Source organism: Syngnathoides biaculeatus, chromosome 4, assembly GCF_019802595.1.
Source record: "Syngnathoides biaculeatus isolate LvHL_M chromosome 4, ASM1980259v1, whole genome shotgun sequence".
Lineage (NCBI taxonomy): Eukaryota > Metazoa > Chordata > Actinopteri > Syngnathiformes > Syngnathidae > Syngnathoides > Syngnathoides biaculeatus.
In genome coordinates, this window is record NC_084643.1 from 239873 (window position 1) to 260395 (window position 20523).

At 48.3% G+C, this 20523-nt stretch overlaps 1 protein-coding gene across 1 annotated transcript in view; it reads left to right on the forward strand.

Annotated features, from left to right (window-relative positions):
* The first annotated feature begins 424 nt into the window (after positions 1-424).
* gas2l1 (growth arrest-specific 2 like 1) overlaps positions 425-20523 on the forward strand; it is a 30479-nt gene continuing 10380 nt past the window's right edge. The window contains exons 1-2 of the mRNA XM_061817045.1: positions 425-2002; positions 14107-14214. Of these exons, the coding sequence (XP_061673029.1) occupies positions 1304-2002; positions 14107-14214 (807 nt within the window). The 5' untranslated portion in view covers positions 425-1303. The remainder of the gene's footprint in view (positions 2003-14106; positions 14215-20523) is intronic.

Below are 20523 nucleotides of genomic sequence, written 5' to 3' on the forward strand. Positions count from 1 at the left end.
AATAAGATGAAAGATGGAATGTTCCAGCGTCTTCTGACATTCCACAAAGATGCATTTTATATGGAAGTAGATACGTGCCACCAGGAGTTGAATTTGAAACGTGAAGTGATCACATTTTCAATAGTCGCTACAATCCGCTGTCAAAAATTCACGCAGGATGAATTCCGGTCAGAACCGAACACCCAGCCGATCGCAGTAACCCTTTCTTAGTCACGTGACGTCACATACTAAGAAAGCGTAAGTGGATTGGCTGGCTGTGTGGTTCTGACCGGAAGTACCGCTGCCTGGTGGCACAAACGATGAATTTCAAACAGCGAATTGGAGCCGGTTGAATTGTCAACATTGAAAAGTTACACTGAAATACAACTATTGAAAATATTGATCATATTTACAATTCAAATCCCGACACAAACTAGGTGCTTAAGTCATGTCAGCTCATAAAAATATTTGGTCACTTTTCGACATGCGTGTGTGTGTGTGTGTGTGTGTGTATTTTTTTTAAGCAATTAGCTCGAGTATATTAGCATGCTTAGCACGCCTTAAAGACCAACAATTAGGACCCGAATGGGTGATGACGTCAGAGATCTCGCCTTTGAACCCCCGTGAGGTTTTTTTTCTTTTTTTTTTTTCTTCGATCTCTCGGGTCTCGCCTTTGAAGGGTTTTTGGGGGAAACATCGCAGAAAATGCGTGTTCGCCCGTTTCATGTAAATCTCCTTTTGTGTCCTGAAGTCGTTGAAAAGCTTCCGTCGGTTGACGCAGGGTCCGGTGACGATGGGGTTAAGTCCTCCTCCTCCTCCTCCTCCTTTTTTCCTCCTTTTTCCCTCCTCCTCTTCCTCCCGGCGAGCCGATCCGCATAATGGGATGTGCCACCGCGTCGCTCCGCCGCTTTAAGGCCCGCGGCAGGTCAACATATTGAAGGCGGGAGGCGGCGCGACATGGGCCGAGTCTCTCCGCGGCGGTGCCTGGGCTCGCTGCCGCTCGGAGCTGCCGATTATTTCGCCTCGGACGAGACACGCACGCGGCCACACGTGGACGTCCGCGGCCCGAGAGGATCCGGCGGAGGCGGCGGCCAGGGGGCGCGTTGACCGCCGTTCCGAAGCCGAAAACGGGCCACCCGGAACACGCACACTCCGCGACCCGCTATGCCGGTGACAGCCGCCCGAAGGCCGGCCACCGCTCACCGCGCACGCACGCCGGCTCGGGTGCGTCCACACGCTCGCCCCGCGCTCTTTTGCAGATGAGGATTCGGAGCGCGGAGACCCGCGATCGAGTGAGACCCGTATCGATACGTAATCCGACAATATGGCCGATCAGAGCAACATCCAGTCCGCCGCTTCCAAGAGCATCCGACCCTTCAAATCCAGCGAGGAGTACCTGTACGCCATGAAGGAGGACCTGGCCGAATGGCTCAACACCCTGTACGAGCTGGACCTGAGCGCGGACACGTTCACGGATGGCCTGGAGACGGGCTGCGCGCTCTGTCGGCACGCCAACAACGTCAACCGGGCCGCGCAGGACTTCCAGCTGGAGTACCCCGAGGCGGCCCAGTCCATGAAGCTGCCCCGCAAAGACGTGGTCTTCCAGTCCCGCAACGTCACCTCGGGCTCCTTCCTGGCTCGGGACAACGTGTCCAATTTCATCAGTTGGTGCCGCCAGGAGCTGCGGATCAAGGACGTGCTCATGTTCGAGACCAACGACCTGGTGGAGCGATGCAACGAGAAGAATTTCGTGCTGTGCCTGCTGGAGGTGGCGCGACGCGGCGCCAAGTTCGGCATGCTGGCCCCGATGCTCATCCAGCTGGAGGAGGAGATCGAAGAGGAGATCCGAGACCACCAGGGCGCCCTGCGGATGGACCCCGGGGAGCCGCGAGCGCAGAGCCCGCCCGCCGTGTGCCTCGCGCGCCGCGACGGCGACCGGAGCGCCGAGGACCAGCCTGAGCCGGAACCTTTCGTGTGGCCCCAGAAGAGAGTTTTGTGCGACATGAGGAATTTGGACGAGTTGGTGAGTGTGTTTGATTCATTTGGTGCGCCCCCCCCCCCCCCCCCCCGAGTCAAATCCAGTTTTCCTGCCCTTCACATTTGTTAACTAAAGAAGTCGAATACATTCTCCTGTTTCCTCAGGTAGATAAAGCCATCGTCTAACAAGTACATTATCTCAACACTTCATATAGATATTTTACAATTTCAATCTTAAACCTTGTATCCTCCCCGGCTGACACTGACAGCAGCGCTACCGCAACCGGCAGGAGGGTCTCAGGGTCTCTTTCTCGTGTTTATATAATCAATTTATGGAGCGGTTTTGGAATCAGAAATCAAGGCTGAGTTTTTCAACTATTCACGTTTGGAAACACACAAAAAAAAAATGCTTATGATACCTCAACTTGATCATTTATGCTATATGACAAATTGAAATTTTGGTACAGATTTTGTTTTTTTTTTTTTTTACAAGGAAACGGAAACTCTAGATTTGGCTTCACGGGCCGCATAAAGTCATGTGGCGGGCCGCGTCTGGCCTTCGGGCCTTGAGTTTGACACCTGTGGACTAGCCCACTGCACGAGAAGGGAATCGGAAGCAATAAAAACTTTTTTTTTTTTAAATGTGTGAATCAAGACTCAAACAGTAACTGTTTCAAGTTAAAAAAAACTGTTAATCACTTTTTTTATGAGATGTTTGTTAGCTGTCGGAAGAATTGTTTTGCTAGTGAGGACAAAGAGTGCACTAGTACATCAGAGCACTTGTGGGATATTGAAGAAATGGAAACATGGCTATTTTTTTTGGGGGGGGGGGCTGCTAGATTGTAGTTCTGGTTTCTCGCTAAGGACTGTTTGCGGACCTGAAAACCATCCGTAGAATCCCCCTCATCTTGTTGTCACCGCAATTTGATTGTTATGATTGCTGCGAGGTGTATTTTTAAACACAATTCCGCAATTTTGATTCTTACGTCATCCGTGGAGAATAGCGCCTAGTACATATTTTAGTTTACTCACGCGGTCTAATGTTAAGAATGGATTTGGTGAAAATGAACGCTTCTAAAAGTGGTTAAGGGGGAGCAGAATTGTATTTTTTTTTTTTGTATGTGCATTTAATGCATTTAGCAAGAAATATGAAGTAGACACTCGTGCTTTATCTGCTAAAGTGGGCCACATAAAATGGCCTGGCGGGCCGGACGTGCCCCCCGGGTCTTGAGTTGGACACCGACGGCGTCGAACTTGCAATTAGGATCCAACAAAGTTGCACTTGAGCAATCTCGTGGGTTCCAAAAGTCGTTCTGGGCCGTTCTGGAAACCTCGTCTCTCGATTGACGCTATCAGGTAGTTACTAGTGCACGGTTTTCATGATTATGTACCGATATTATTGTCCAAAATTGGCACACGGTGTCCGGCCACAAGGTGTTCGTGCGAGACGCGAGTTCCACTCCGTCTCTGGTGACGATTTAGTTGCGTGTGTGGAACATCTCAAGTCACGTGACGTCTCGCGTCATTTGAGCGCCAAGTCCGCGCCGTTTATACCGGTTCCGAATATGCCGCGCTTCCGTGCTAACGTCCGGCGCCGCTCACAAAAATCGGGAAGGTGACGCGATTTGGATTGTTCCGACTATTTCCCCATTTGTCGGTGCCGAGTGCGTTTCCCTTCCCCGTCTTTGCGGTTAAACCTGTTGACCTCTTCGTGAGAGGGCCAAAGATCCCGTTAGAGGCCGAGCTAGCGAGCGGAGCGACGGCGCTGCACGCTGGAGGGAGAAGTTGATGTTTGCACACGGGCGCGCCGGACAATGTTTCTCTTTGACGCTGGAAAGATGACAGCGCGCAGAAGAGGCTTTTTGGGGGGGGAGGGGGTGGTGCCGGTCCGACGTGTCCTCTTGTGGACGGATCTCGTGAGCCTGTGGAGGACCGCGTCTCCAGACCGCGCTCACGCTCATATGACTGAGGGTTATACAACAACAGTTCGACAACAAAAGAACCGCTTTTTTTTCCCCCGCCTCTCTGAAAACTCTTTATTTTGCTTGTCATGCCGACAGACAAAAATGTCTTTTTATCCAGTGCTGAATGAGTAATATTACATATTTCGAGGGAAAATCTTATTCCTTGATTAATTGCATTCATATGGGAAATGCAACTGCAATTAGCATGTAGCGTATACTACACTATACTTAAAGGTCAAGTGTCATGCCTAGAAACATTCTAAAATAGATATTGTAATGAAAAATACATATAGCATTATTCACTTCAACGTTCATATGGAAAAATAAATAGGAGCGGAGAGCGCGTCATCCATGTGCAAAGTCTCATTCGACATCCAAGTGGTCGCCATATTGGCTGCATCGTCCGTTCGTTCCGTCACACCGCGACATTCGCCAATGAAAACACGCTGTGCCACCCACTATGGGACACGGAAGCTCTTTTCGAAGAAGAGAACATCTCACAATCGAGTGAAGTGACCGGGGCAATATTAACATTAACTTATCATTTTGAGCCATATTTAGATGATATGCGGATCACCTCTAACTAACAACAGACTCCCAGACAGTATGCATGAGCCAGTCTGGCCTGCGCCAACGGGTACATCAACATATTCAGCAACCCTGACTTACGTACACTGATCTTTTGCTGCGCTCTGAGAGACGGATTACGTCACCCCCCCCCCCCCCCCCCAAATATTTTTTAGTAGCTGTATACACACCTACCTGTCATTTGGAACCGACAAAGCTCTCGTCCTTTGCACCCGTGCACTCCATTTTTCACGAAGAACTGGGTCTTTTGGAAAAGTATGAAGAGCGAATCCATCCTCCTGAGTGTTCAAGCAATATCCAGATATACAACGAGGTGGCATTTTGGCGAACACAAAGGAACAACGAGCTACTTACGGTTTATGCGGTGATGCGGCTAATTTGTGCGCTTGTTCTAACGGCCGCGTGGGGGCACTTGAGCGGGAAAGGTAGAAGTGAGACCGGTGGAATATATGTGCCGAGGAAGTGACTTTTACCAGTCCGGCCCTGTTCGCGCTGCCGTGTCTCGGTGGTTTTTACCAACAGTGTGCCATGTAGCTAGTGATATTTACGGGTAGGTTTTATTTTAACCAACGCTATTAGCCTTAGCGCGGCACTAGTGTTCGTGTTAAACTCTCTGTGTACCTTTGTAAATATCTCTTTCAATGTGGCCACTTGTGGCTTTTACACGGCGCCGGCTTATTTATGTACCAAATGGTATTTCCTTTACAAATGTACTCGGTGAGGCTTGTAACCAGGTGCGCTCTGTAGGCCGGGAATTACGGTATTCAAAAATACACTAGCGTTAGCGTGTTGCTTATGTGTTACTGGCGTATCTCAGTGATATTTACCGGTAAGTTTTAGTTTAACCGGCCCTGTTAGCGTTAGCGTGACGCCAGTGTTAGTGCTAGCGTTAGCGTGTTGCTTATGTGTTACTGGCGTATCTCAGTGATATTTACCGGTAAGTTTTAGTTTCACCGGCCCTGTTAGCGCAGTGCTAGCGTTAAACTCTCTGTGTACCGTTTTTCTTTGTAAATATCTTGCGTTTCAATGTGAGTTTCAATCTGGGCACTTGCGGTTTTTACACCTTATTTACTTTACAAATATACTGGATGAAACTTATAGCCAGGTGTGCTCTGTAGGCCGGGAATTACGGGATATGAAAATATGTCTTGCTCAAATCTGCCCGGAGGCGATTACCTCGCTTAACAATTTGGCAGTGATGAGCGAGTCACTCCAATTTGAAAATGAACAAACAGGTTCGGTCATAAACGGGGAAAAAGCTGAAGTGTTGACAAAACGACAGGGACTGCACTCGTTGGCGGACATTTGCACATTAGATGTTTCTAACTAAAAGTAGATAAAATGATATTTATTATGAATATTTCTTAGATGATGTTTCTGGAGCCCTAAAAGTGGATGTTTTATGAAAAAGTGGTTGCCGTGGCCGTGTCATTTTTGTGCTGTGTAAGCAGAAAGAAAGTGCGCGCACGTTAAGTGTTGAGTCCGGGCACGCACGAGTTACGTCACAAGCAAAAGTCAAAATGCTCGAACGCAGTACTGTAATCACTCCACACAACTCCCGGTGTCGGTTCTGGCCCGTGGCGTGCGTCCCGCTCATCTCTGACCACGCGTTTGATCCCGCCTCGAGATCAGTCTTCCGAAATTACCGGAAACTTGATCGCGTTTAGACGAGGAGAAATTTGCAGCACTTCATTTTAGCGGTCCGCAGCCCGTCGGGGCAGACAGCGCGGGTTCTGCTCTCGGCCGGAATTCCTGCGTGGTACAGGATGGATCCGTTTCACTCTTTGCTTAATGACTTTTACTTTACGTATTGATTTCTAATAATGCAGCGTTCCAGCAAGGCACTCCCCATTAATATTGATTAGATATCTTCAATTACCTCAGGGTTATTGATTTCCCCAAGAAATAAACAAATGCAATAGTTGTAAAATTAGACTTCCTGACTGTATTCCACTGACAAGTGAAATATTATCCACGGCACTTTCAAGCGCTTCCACGTCTTAAAACAAGCAAACAGTTGGGCGTCGTGTTTGCAGGGCCGGGCCGGGCCTCGTCCGGTTTGGTTTCCCGGTTCCTGCCACTCGCGTGCGTGTTCACCTTTTATTGTCGCTGTCGGGTGATGCGGTGACGCCGTCGAACGTTGCTCATCTCACCGTGGGACCGCTTCACGCGTAAAGTCGAGGAAGTCGGCGGCCACTCATTTCCTTCGTCGGGCCTTGAGTCAGTGGCGCGTGCGTCAGTGGTTCTCCGACGCAAAGAATACGAGTGACATCATGAGCATACTCACACAAATAATTAATATCCATATGAATGCATTTTGGGCGGCAACTGGTAAAGCGTTGGTCGCACTGTTCTGAGGTGCCGGGTTCAATCCCGGACCCGCCTGTGTGGAGTTTGCATGTTCTCCTTGTGCCTGTGTGGGTTTTCTCCAGGTGGGCACTTCAGTTTCCTCCCGCATCCCAAAAACATGCAACATTAATTGGACACTCTAAATTGCCCGTAGGTGTGATTTTGAGTGCGGTTGTTTGTCTCTGTGTGCCCTGCGATTGGCTGGCAACCAGTTCAGGGTGTACGCCACTTTTTGCCCAATGATAGCTGGGATTAGCTCCAAGTACTCCCCGCAACCCTCGTTAGGATAAGCGACAAAGAAAATGGCTGGATGCTTTTACAGTGAAGGAAAATAAGTATTTGAACACCCTGCTAATTTTCATCGTAGGTGCATGTCCACTGTGAGAGAGATCATCTAAAAAGACAAATCGAGAAATCACAATGTATGATTTTGAACGATTTACTTGTCTGATACAGCTGCAAATAAGTATTTGAACACCTCTATGTCAGCTTGAATCTGTGTGGAGGAGTGGGTCAAAATCCCTCCTGCAGTGTGTGCAAACCTGGTGAAAAAATAGAGGAGTCATGGGAGGAAGTATTGTGGTCAGGTTAGACCAAAATGGAAGTTTTTGGTCATAATTCCACTGATTGGGTTTGGAGGAAGACGAATGATGAGTTCCATCCTAAGAACACCGTCCCTACTGTGAAGCATGGAGGTGGTAGCATCGTGCTTTGGGGGTGTTTTTATGCACAAGGGACAGGACGACCGCGGCCAAATATTTCTCAGGTGTTCAAATACTTATTTGCAGACTGTATTGTACATTGTGATTTCTGGATTTTTCTTTTTAGATGATCTCTCTCACAGTGGACATGCACCCACGATACAAATTTCAGACCCCTCCCTGATTCCTAAGTGGGAGAACTTGCGATACAGCAGGGTGTTCAAATACTTCTTTTCTTCCTTGACTTCGACACCACTCTATACGACTTTTTTTATCCTCTACTTCAGTTGATTTGATCATGTCGCCATCGCTCAGGGGGGATTATGCCGCTCCACCGTTGCGCTGTATGCATTTGGGGTATTGTATATTTTCTAGGTCGCCGTCGGGCCTTGAGCTACTCATCCAGGCGACGGCACGATGTTACGATTTGAAAACAGACAAAACACCCCGCTTGGAATGGGGTTACCCTTGTTGTTCCCGCGCATCCGTCAATGCGACGTGTTTATCCACGTGAAGACAGGGCGCCGTCCTTTTTGACAAATTCCCCGTCGGTTCGTCTTTTTCCCCCGACCCGAGGCATCGTACGCCACCCCCCCACCCCCACCCCCGACCCCCACTTTGCTTTTTCACGCCAGATAAAGCAAAGAAACAGTACAGCGTGCCTTGCGGTGAGCGGATAGTCTGTCACTGCTGACAGCGCAGTAACTAAACGTTTGTCACTTCAATCAAAAACTGAGATGGGAGCCGAGGTCAAGGCGGAGGAGCGACGAAGCCGTCGCCTTTGCGGAAGGCCTTTTAAACGTACGCTCCGGCTCACGCGTTGAGGAACTAAAACCAAAAAGCGTCGTAGACAAAAGAGCGTGCGCCCCAAGTGACTTTACTGTACACTCGGCTAAACCCGACTGCAGTGGACGCTGCCGGCGAGAGGGAAGCGCGGAGAAAAAAAAAGTAGGTCATTCCCGCCTTGCTTTTGGCTCACGCGGGTCGCCGAGGGAACGCGTGTCCGTCGTCGCACGGCTCGGAGGCGTCGCCGGTTTTTGGCGTCCTCGCCCCGCGGACTTTGCGTGCCGTCCGACTCAGTCGGCGCGTGGTCCGTTTTACGGCTTCTTATCGCGCCGTTTCACGAGGTGGGCCGATTGGGCCTCGTGACGGCCGTTTGGTCGCATGTTTATCCGGGGCGGGGCCTCGAGTCCGGGTCCGGTTATTTTCCGCACCCGCCTGCGGCAACTTCGAGTCTTTGTTTGGAAAGAACTTCTTGAAAATGTCGAGAAACGACTCAGTCATCGCTCGGTTGCTGCGTCTAGTTTCGGCGGCTGTGTGTACATATGATAACATTTTCAGTACACATTACAGCTAATATATAAAAAAGTGAGTTATGTAACTTTTCAAGCCATAACTTTTCGCTTTGGGGTCCATAAAAGCAGTTTTGTGAATGCAGTTCAGATAAAAATCACAGCATCGTCGGCAGAAACGCCATCTTTCATACTCTATGTTCTTCATAGATTATGTGCATTTGCTTTGGGACAAGAAATATTAATTAATTTTTCAATAATTTTAATGACTTATTAAAAAGCAGCCAAGGTATGATAAAATCATCTAAATAGGTAATAATGTCATATATGTAATGGGAAAATGTTCAAGGTGTTATTCATCTTTCATTTCCAGCCTATATTGCATATTTATGTTATTTGTATATGTTGTTGTTGTCTATGTTGTTTTTTTGTCCCACGCTCTTAACCAAGTTGTTCTCTGACGAGTATTTGAGTTATCCAAGTGTTTCCTACAAGTTCAATCCAAGGGAATAAACAAAAAACTAAAATAATGTCATTTCCGGCCTACAAACCGCGACTTTATTCCACACGCTTTCAACCTTGCCGTTGATGCGGCGATGCGGCTAATTTGTGCATTTTTGCTAATGGCCGCAAGGGGGCGCTTGAGCGGAAAAGGTAAGAATGTGCCGAGGAAGTGACTTTTACTGGCCCTGTTAGCACTGCGCTAGCGTTAGTGCTGTGCTAGCGTGTTGGTGCTGTGTTACTGGAGTGTCTCAGTGATATTTATGGGTAACTTTTATTTTAACCAGCCCTGTTAGCGTTAGCGCGGCGCCAGCGTTAGCCCTAGCTTTAGCGTGTTGCTGCTGTGCTACCGGCATGTCTAAGTGATATTTACCGGTAAGTTTTATTTTAACCAGCCCTATTAGCGTTAGCGTGGCGCTAGCGTTTGCGTTAAACTCTTTCTGTGTCCCGTCTTTCTTTGTAAATATCACGTGTTTCAATGTGGGCACTTGCGGCTTTTACATAGCTGCGGTGTATGTATTTACCAAATGGTATTTCCTTTACAAATGTACTCGGTGAGGCTTGTAACCAGGTGCGATCTGTAGGCCGGGAATTACGGTATGCTGGACGTGTGCGTCATTTTCCCGCCAACGCCGCTCTGAGCGTTCAGCGGTGTCAAATTTAAGGCCCGGGGGACCAGATGTGGCCCAGGAAAGGAAATCGTGTTCGTCAATTTCCGTGACTCTTGCTCAAATCTGAACAAAAATTCAAAATTGTCAAATATATCGGACAATAATTTTGAGATATGTTGCGTTAGCCATTCAGCGATTGTAGGGAAGCTGCTCAGAAACCGGAGCTGTAGCAGCGGTGGGGGTGGTGGCGACGATGACGATGAAGTCAGGAGGCCGCCGGCTGGATTTTGGACGGTGGCGGCGAGGCAGCGCCCTCGCTGCGGTCGGGCCTGCTTATTAGGCAACCGGAGTGAGACGCGACTGCAGGGTGGGGCGAGACGTGCCTGCGCCGCTGGGCCCGGGTGGGGGGGGGGGGGGTGGCTGGCTCGGGATCGGACGACTCACGCGTTGTTCTTGGCATCCGCCTCAAACGATCTCGTCGGCGTACGGAACATAAAGCGAGCAAAGGGAAGAAGATTGTAAAAAAAACTTTTCGGGGTGTGTGAAAGGGGGAAAACCCGACATTTCAAAAATAGCCCGGCACAAATCACGAGCGAGGCAATAACTTAATAACTTTTAATTAGAGCCCGACCGATATGGATTTTATGAAGGAACAAAATCTGTTGGGTTTTTTTGTTTTGTTTTAAAACTTACAATAATAAAGATATGAATTATAGGCAGAACATTAGACTATTTTACAATCCTTGTTCTTCTGCATTTGTTTAACTTTACAACAGAGGGGAAAAAAATCAGCTCATTTTTTTGTTTGATTTTTGAATGTCATTATTATTGTCTTGTGTATTGGGGGGGGGGCGCTCATTCAATTATTATGCTTAAATTCTGCCTAGCAACAAATGCTGTATCTAGTAGATATTTCAAATTTTCTGTCACGATTTCAAATATCAACAAAACAGAGCAGACAGGGAAAAGCGTTGGCCTCACAGTTCCGAGGACCCGGGTTCAATCCCGGCCCCGCCTGTATGGAGTTTGCATTTTCTACCTGTGCCTGCGTGGGTTTTCTCCCGGCACTCCGGTTTCCTCCCGCATCCCAAAAACATGCAACATGAATTGGACTCTCTAAATTGCCCCTAGGTGCGATTGCGAGTTTCTCTATTTACCCTGCGATTGGCTGGTGACCAGTTCTGGGTGACCCCGCCTCCTGCCCGTTGACAGCTGGGATAGGCACGGGCGCTCCCCGCGACCCCTTTGTGAGGATAAGCGGCAAAAGAAAATGGATGGATGGAAAACAGAGCAGACAGCCCTGTAGCGACGCCGTTGTTGCTGTCACTTGTACATGAACATTAATAAATTAAAGAATCTTTAGTTAAAATAAAACCATTTTTCGATTGTGACGCAATTCCGAAGCCGTCGTCGTGCCGACAAGCCGCATCCTTTACACACGGAGCCGGCAGCACAAAAAAGCCTTGTGGGATGAAAGAAGCGCAGGCTTCACCTGTATCGTGGGGTGTGGAGGAGACTAATTTCCTTCTGGCGGGGCGGGTCACAAAATGAAAAGGTTTGGCAATCCTAGCCGCGACGCAGCCTCTGTCACCTTCGCAGCCGCCGCGCTTTGTTCGCAGCGTATGGAAAGGCCTGCCTGTCCTCTTTCTGTCTGCACCGTCACTGCCATTTTCATTTTGTGAGTCGCCCCGTTTGGGGAAAAAAAAAAACCCCGACCTGTGAGTTCATGGAACCGTTTCCACGGTAACGGACATACACACACACACACACACATGGCCTTCCCTTTTCAGTGCTTCGGTTTGCCATGTTTTTTTTTTTTTGTCTTCTCTCAGCTGTTCGGCAGCATGAGGTCACACGTTTTTATTCCGGAGGCCGAACCTCCTCGACATTTGTTAAACTATTCCCCCCCTCTTGAAATGAAATGTGTACTCTTCCCAAGCCGTCGCGGCGCCGCCCGAAACATACGCACAACAACTCGCACGCCGCGAGCAGATAGTGGGGGGAGGAGAACGACAAGGTCAGGCGGGAAGTATTGAGAAGCGGTGGGGGGTGGGGGGGGGGGGGGCTGAAAAAAACGATGGATGAATTATACATGAATGCTGGCCACATGAGATGCCTGGAGTAGAAACTGCAGATGTTCAAAGAAGGATAGAAAAAAAACTGCACGATGTGCAACGTGCCCCCTCCCATCCTAAGCGGAGAATGTCTAGATGCAAAAACAGAGTTGACAGCATTTTTCATTTGATTGTGAGAAGATTGCGATGACGGCCTTTTTGGTTCGAATCGCGGCGAAAGCGAAATAACGCGCGCGACCCCCGACGAGGCCTTTCTGCTCGGTCCTGTGAGTCAACCCGTCTTCGTTCCTCGCCTTCCCCGACCCGCAAACACGCGAAGGAGAATTCGCGACAGAGATAGACCGATAGCCTCGCCCCCCCCCCCCCCCCCCCCCCCCGGGGACGGCCGACGGAGGAAATCGGGAATCACATCAAGATCTGGCATGCCAGTCCCCGTTTTCTTCACGAAAGTGCAACACGGCGAAAATAAGACCACGAGTCAACAATCCGTTGTTGGCTTTGTGCTTTTCATTGAGCTCGGGTGCGCTCGCGTGCAGGAACAGGAGCTGATCGTTGCACAAGAGATAATGATCGCCGAGCTTTTGACTAACTTGGGGGAAGGAAAAAAAAATGGAGATTACAAGAAACTCCCCGCCCATGAATTTACAAGCGGCATTTCCACAATTTGCTGTCTGGGCGTCAATTGCAGGGAGGGGCAAAACTCGTAATCTTCTCGAAGGGAATTCAAATTGTGATGATTTGGCACTTTTAAAAAGGGGAGTGCTGTAAAAAAATGGATTATGTCCTGTCATGAATGAAAATTCATGCATGGAAACTATGCCATACAGAGCGCACCTGGTTACAAGCCTCGTGGAGTACATTTGTAAAGGAAATACCATTTGGTACATATATATATATACGCCGCAGCTGTGTAAAAGCCACAAGTGCCCACATTGAAACACGAGATATTTACAAAGAAAGACGGTACAAAGAAAGAGATTAGCGCTAATGCTAGCCGTAACGCTAACGCTTGCTCAGGGACAGGAGGAAGAGAGATTCTCACAAAAGAGCCAATTGATTGGTCAATTTCCCTGTAGTTGATCACTCAAATTTTGGCAAATACCGGATGCAAGTTGATAAAAGTGCAATTTACCAAGATCCCCCACTCTCCACAAGCTGGCTCCAAACTATTTTTTTGTGCCTGAATTCATTGGGTTGCAGTGAAAGTTTTCCTGGTAGTTTTTAATCTCAGTTTAAGGACAGAAAGTTATGTTACCCTTGAGTACTGGCCTTCTCCGAAGAGTATGCTGGGCTACCTAATAAAGGGGCCTCTGCTAGCGTTAGGGCGCTAACGCTAACTGGGCCGGTTAAAATAAAATTTACCAGTAAATATCACCGAGACATGCAAGTAATACAGCAGCAACACGCTAAAGGTAGCCTTAATGCTGGCACCGCGCTGATGCTAACATGGCCGGGTAAAATAAAACTTACTGTAAATATCACTGAGACGCGCCAGTAACACAGCAGCAACACGCTAGCACAGTGCTAACGCTAGCGCAGCGCTAACATGGCAGGTTGAAATAAAACTTACCAGTAAATATCACTGAGACATGCCAGTAATACAGCAGCAACACGCTAACGCTAGCGCCGTGCTAACGCTAACAGGGCCGGTTAAAATAAAACATACCGGTAAATATCACCGAGACAGGCCAGTAACACAACAGAAACACCCTAGCACACCGCTAACGCTACTAACACTAACCCAGGGTCGGTAAAAGTCACTTCCTCGGGACATATATTCCACCGGTCTCATTCTTACCTTTTCCGTTCGAGTGCCTCCATGCGGCGGTTAGAAAAAACATACAAATTAGCCGCATCACCGCTTCAACCGCAGGGTTGAAAGCGTGTGAAAAAAGTTGCGTCTTGTAGGCCGGAAATTACGGTACATAATGTTGATTTATAGCGTTGCTAAAGCTTTTTTCCCCCCGAGCAAAGGTCAAAATTACAGACACGACCTCATGTTGGCTCCTTAGCAAGCGGTCGGCACAGTTCTCCTCGCTAACGTGCGCTTTGTCTTCTGTCCCTTTCAGGTCCGTGAGATCCTGGGCCAGTGTTCCTGTCCGGCCCAGTTTCCCATGATCAAGGTGTCAGAGGGAAAGTACAAAGTGGGAGACTCCAGCGCGCTGATCTTCATCAGGGTGCGTACTTCAATCTCCGGCGGCATCAAACTCGGTTATGCTATAATTACACGTTACTATAATAAAGTTGGACAGTTCAGGAATATTTGACCACCGCTTTAAATCCCTTTTATTCAAACGGCTTCAATTCAACTGTTGTGCGCAGCGTACAATTACTCTAGCTGCAAATCAATAAAACGCATGATGTAACGAGTTGGATTTAGCCTGTACTTTAGCGTTATTACTATGTTGTTTTAAGGTCTGCTCTATTCGCGTAAAACCATGTGGTAATATCATAAATAAAAATAAAAAAATAGGGTGGAAAAACAGAGCGCTGTCTCAGCGCGTTCACAGCTGTTTTGTTGTTGTTTTTGTTTTTATCATCAGTAGTTTGAAAGTGTCATCGCAGGACAGTGGAAACAAAATTTTATAACCTCTGATTTGGTTGCATTTTGAAACTTTTATTCATCTGTTCAAGTTGAAAATATCCACAACATAAAAACTTTGTATGTATGTATGTTGTGGACATACGAGTGAGAATTGTATTTATGTAAAGGGGAAATCCAGTGCTTTGCATTGACAGTGTATCCAATAGTTTATGTAATGTGTACCCTATTTTGACAATGTGATGCTAAATCCTCTCTCATTTAATCGTGTTTTGAGAAGACAATTGGACAATTACGAATTTTCAGGGGCGCCGCCATTTTCGCAAGTCACATGACATACATGGGCGTATGTGACGTGCACCGTGGCGTTCCGTACGCCCGATTACATGGGACGCCATTTATGCGCAGCACCAATTTGTCGTTTATCCTCATCTGAGGAAGAAATAGCAGTATCGGTTGATCGGGAAGACAGAGGAATACTTCCATACAGATTTAAACCTGTGGCTGGCATTAATGTCGAATATTTGGATGGTTCTTCTTGAGCTGAGCTTCGGTAGTGGCGGAGGCCTTTAGTCTAGCTTCGGCGTCCGGGGCTAACGGCCTCCGCCCGCTTTGTTAGCCTCGGACGCCCAAGCTATGATAAAGGCCTCCACCACCATAGAAGGCGGGCCACAAGCTCTGGCGGCGGCCGCGAGCGAGCTTCCAGGCGGCGGAGGCCTTTAGCCTAGTGTCGGCGTCCGGGGCTAATGGCTTCCGCCCGCTTCGTTAGCCCCAGACGCCCAAGCTATGCTAAAGGCTTCTGCCACCACCGAAGGCGGGCCACAATCTCCGGCGGCAGCCACGAGTGAGCTTCCAGGCAGAGGAGGCCTTTAGCCAAGCTTTGGCGTCCGGGGCTAACGGCCTCCACCCGCTTTGTTAGCCCCGGACGCCCAAGCTATGCTAACCCCCCCCCCCCCCAACAGTGAGACATAAATAGAGCTTTAAGTCATTTCCTGCATTGGCTTTTATCTCAGTTGTCGTTTGCGCGAGCGTCAGTCTTTGTCTCACGTTCCAGATTAAGAGCTGCCGCCGTCCATTCCCCAAACCTCACAGGACTGGCCGGCGAGACTGCTGGACGCTATTGATTTGGTCTCGCTTGCCTAAATGGTGCCCCCCCCCCAACCCCCTCCTCCCACAACCCCCACGCCGGATTAACGGGCACTTTGGGTGGTGTACCAAATCGTTGTCCATTGTCAAAGTCGATAAACATTTCTTCTGTGAATGATGCCGTCATCGTGTATAGAGCTCGTGCACGTGACGTTACCGTTTTCACGCCGCCATATTGACGGTCAAACAGACGTGGCTCGACATTGTGGGGGACGTTGAACCGGAGGGGAATATTTACAGTACCCGAGACCTGTTGTGCTGTCGGTTGCCACGACAGACGAGACAGATTATTCAAAGAGATGGTTCTACGGAATACCGGATGAAAAGACCAGAAAATATCGATGGATTTCGGCAATTAAACGCGACGGATGGCGCCCAACAAAAATACACGCGCGCCTGTGTACCGATCGCTTCATTTCAGATAGGGATTATTCTTCTCAATCTCAAATTACCAAAAAGTATTTACAATGCCAAATTGGCTTATTTGAGAACAATGTGTGTTAAAAAAAACTCTGTCGCAGAGCTTTACGGAGGTTAACATGTGGCCGCAATCACTTCCGTGTACATTCCGTGGAGACGACTTCGTCCTCTTTTTTTTTTTTTTTTCAATCATAGTTAAAGAATGCGAGTTTGTGTAAAACCAGGGGTCCAATATTTAAATATTGGCGTTTGTATTGAATACGAGCGGAAAAGATTGCTGGATTCCGGCAAAGGTGAACGTGTGGTCGAACACGCTTCCGCGTTCACGAGCTGTCAAAACCGTCACTATGTGGGATTTATTTCTGATGAGAAGAGATCCAGCAACGAAGTACTCATTTGCGTCCAGACTTTTCCACGCTTTCAAACTTTTCCGTGTAAATCTCGACGACTTACTCACCAGATCCATGCGTAGATCCAGTTGTCCAAGACAAGCGGAAGCGAATTAACAGTCCGATTTCTTATCGGCGAAAACATGGACTTTGGCATTAAATACGTGTCCTCTATGCCGAGTTTATCTAATTTTTCCACGTACCTTCGTTTTTTATGACCTTCAAAATGGCAGTGACGGTATCGGACAAGACTCTGGGCGTCGTGCTACAAGACATTTTCGTGTCATCGCCAACCGACTTAGCACTGAACAATATTTTGTTTGCCCTGCAATATGGCGACGTAAACAAAAGTCACGTGATTTTATGACGTAGGTGCACGAGCTCTATAAGTCATTTATAACGTCATAGTTCAGCTCTACCGGTGAATAAAAAAAAGTATTTTGTGGCTTTAAAGGTTCAGGTTTATTTATTTATTGAACGGAATGCATCTGCATGGAGTTTTTGTAAAGGCAACAGTTCACTTATCGATGTTCATGGGAACATGTTAGAAAGAGCGCATTCCTTCACCAGTACAAAAGTCCATCCATCCAATTTTCTTAGCCGCTTATCCTCACGAGGGTCACGGGAGTGCCGGAGCCCATCCCAGCTTTCATCGGGCAGGAGGCAGGGTAGGCCCTGAACTGGTCGCCAGCCAATCGCAGGGCACGTGAGGACAGAGTGTTGTCAAACTTAAGGCCCCGGGGAGCCAGATGTGGCCCTGGGAAGGAAATCGTGTCGCCGTCAATTTCCGTGATTCCTGCTCGAATCTGAACAAAAATTCAAAATTGTCAAATGTGTCGGACAATCATTTTGAGACGTGACCTTTTTCTGCGACCAATCCCTTTTTTTTTTTGACAGTAACTTGATCACAAGTCGAGCAAACTGTTACCCTTCTGGTTTGAAAACTAACTAGCCTTCAATTTGTTGCGTGTACAAAAGAATAAGATGACTGTTGTGACGGCCACCCGTCCATCCATTTTCTCCGCCGCTTATCCTCACAAGGGTCACGGGGAGTGCCGGAGCCTATCCCAGCTGTCAATGGGCAGGAGGCGGGGGTACACCCTGAACTGGTTGCCAGCCAATCGCAGGGCACATAAAGACAAATAGTCGCACTCACACTCACACCTATGGGCAATTTAGAGTGTCCAAATAATGTTGCATGTTTTTTGGATGCGGGAGGAAACCGGAGTGCCCGGAGAAAAGCCACGCGGGCACTTGGGTGAACATGCAAACTCCACACAGGCGGGTTTTGAACCCGGGTCCTCAGAACTGTGAGGCCACCTCTCAGTGCAGAATGATTGCGTTTGCGTTAGCTCTCGTGAGACGGCAGCCGTGCCGAATAACTTCTGTTGTAATTCTTCAGCACGCTTATACACGTGTACCCTCTGTTCCTTTTCTTCGCAGTTCTGCACAGTACTACATTTTTTTTCAACGGCACGCGATTGAACAGCGTCCGTGTGAGTTTGCGTGCGCTCTTCTGGCATTTCGGCAGCGTTTTTCGCTTGTCAGATTAGTTCTCTTCAACGCCGTCTCCACCCTCTCCCGGTTCCTCGCTGAAGACGGCAAGGAATTGGGCATATGCCAGAGCGGCCATACAAGTGCACCCAACACGCCCCCTTTTCATTCTACTGAGCAGTAGAAGCTGGGGGGGCCACATTGAATGACCTCCCACCTCCACCCCCCCAAAAACACAACAACTATTCAGCAGCTCGAGCTTTGTCAAGGATCTTGAGGCTAAAAAAGGCCACGAAACAGATGAAGCCAAAAAGCGATTGATCGTAGGGGGCGTGGGGGTTAGGCCACTTCTACCGGGACGGACGCTTTCGGTCACAAACATACGATTTGACTGTCAAAATAAGAGAGGAAGATCGCTTCAGCGCGTGCGTTTATTCAGATGCTGTTGCCGTAGCAACAGGGGTTGAGGGTCTCGATGCCTCAGCAGCTGAGGGGGAAAAAAAAGCTCCCCGAGCGTCTTATCAGACAGCTTGCGGGATCGGGAAATAATTATGGGATCTAAAATGAATCATTTAATAAAACGAAACAAAGAGATTGCTACCAGAAACCAAACTAAAATAATGCCTTGTTGAATGATGGAAGTGCAGCACAGTGGCTCAGCTGGTAAAGAGTTGGCCTCTGAGGACCCGGGTTCGATCCCGGCCCCCGCCTGTGTGGAGTTTGCATGTTATCCCCGGTGCCTGCGTGGGTTTTCTCCGGCCACTCCGGTTTTCTCCCACATCCAAAAAACATGCAACATTAATTGGACACTCTAAATTGCCCATAGGTGCGACTATTTGTCTTTATGTGCCCTGCGATTGGCTGGCAACCAGTTCAGGGCGTATCCCAACGCCTCCTGCCCGTTGACAGCTGGGATAGGCTCCAGCACTCGCTGCAACTCTTGTGAGGATAAGCGGCAAAAGAAAATGGATGGATGTGATTGTGAGTGCAGTTATTTGTCTCTATGTGCCCTGCGATTGGCTGGCAACCAGTTCAGGGTGTACCCCCGCCTCCTGCCAGTTAACAGCCGGGATGGGCTCCAGCACTCCCCGCGACCCTCGTGAGGATAAGTGGCAAAGAAAATGGATGGATGATGTAAGAGATGGTTTGACATGGGGTGATGCAAATCGGCGTGGATTTTGTTTTATATCTGCTCATTGTTGCATCACTTAGTCACTCTATTTGTTAAAAAAAAGAAAAAAAGATGGCGCTCTTAATACTATAAGTGATCAGTTCTGATTCAAATTATGGATTATGATTTTACTCAGTGGAAAGATAATATAGGGCGGTACGTAAAAATGTTGACATCATTTCAAATATAAATATCTGGGGAACATCACATCCCAACAAAAGGAAATAAAGATTCTGATGTTCACACACACAGATAGATAGATAGATAGATAGATAGATAGATAGATAGATAGATAGATAGATAGATAGATAGATAGCATGTTCTCCCCGTACCTGCGTGGGTTTCCTCCAGGCACACCAGTTTCCTCCCACATCCCAAAAACATGCAGCAGTAATCAGACATTCTAAATTGCCCCTAGGTGTGATTGTGAGTGCGGCTGTTTGTCTCTATGTGCCCTGCGATTCGCCGGCAACCAGTTCAGGGTGTACCCCGCCTCCTACCCGATGACAGCCGGGATAGGCTCCAGCACTCCCTGCGACACTCGTGAGGATAAGCGGCAAAGAAAATGCAAAATGGTGTGACCTTCAGGCCGTTCCTCTGTATTCATTTGTGTTTTTGAAGATCCACCCTGGCACAAAATCGAGAAATAATACCAGTACAGTAGCAGCTGAAGTAAAAGTACACGCAGTGACTACAAATCGAAGAAAGTAACTAAAGTTGTACTTCGAGAGTACAAGCATTTAATCTGTCACCGGCTTGAAGGCAGGTCAGTCGAGAGTAAGCAGTTTATGCCCTGATGGAGATAAGCAGATCATCTGTTTTGACGCATCATCGTCGTCATGCGCGAGGGGAGCCGAGCCAGCCAGATGAGTTAAAGTGACGCGAACATTTTTTTCCAGAAGGAGGTGCGCATCCGGGCCTGTGGACTCTCCCTGACCGTCGTTTAGGAGCCGGCGATTAGACGCTACGCCCAAAATACATACCGTAATTTCCGGCCTATAAGCCGCCATTTTTTTGTCACACACTTTCAACCCTGCGGTTTACGCGGCAGTGCGGCGAATTTGTGCATTTTTTTCTAACGGCCGCAAGGGGGCACTTGAGTGGAAAAGGTCAGAGTGAGACTGGTGCAATATATGTGCCGAAGAAGTGACTTTTACCGCTCTGGCCCTGTTAGCGCTGCGCAAGCATGTTACTGCGGTGTCTCAGGGATTTTAACAAGTATGTTTTTGTTTGTTTTTTTACCGGCCCTGTTAGCGCAGCGGTGCTAGCGTTAGCATTGGCGAGGCGGCACTAGTGTTAGCATTAGCATGGCGGTGCTAGCGTT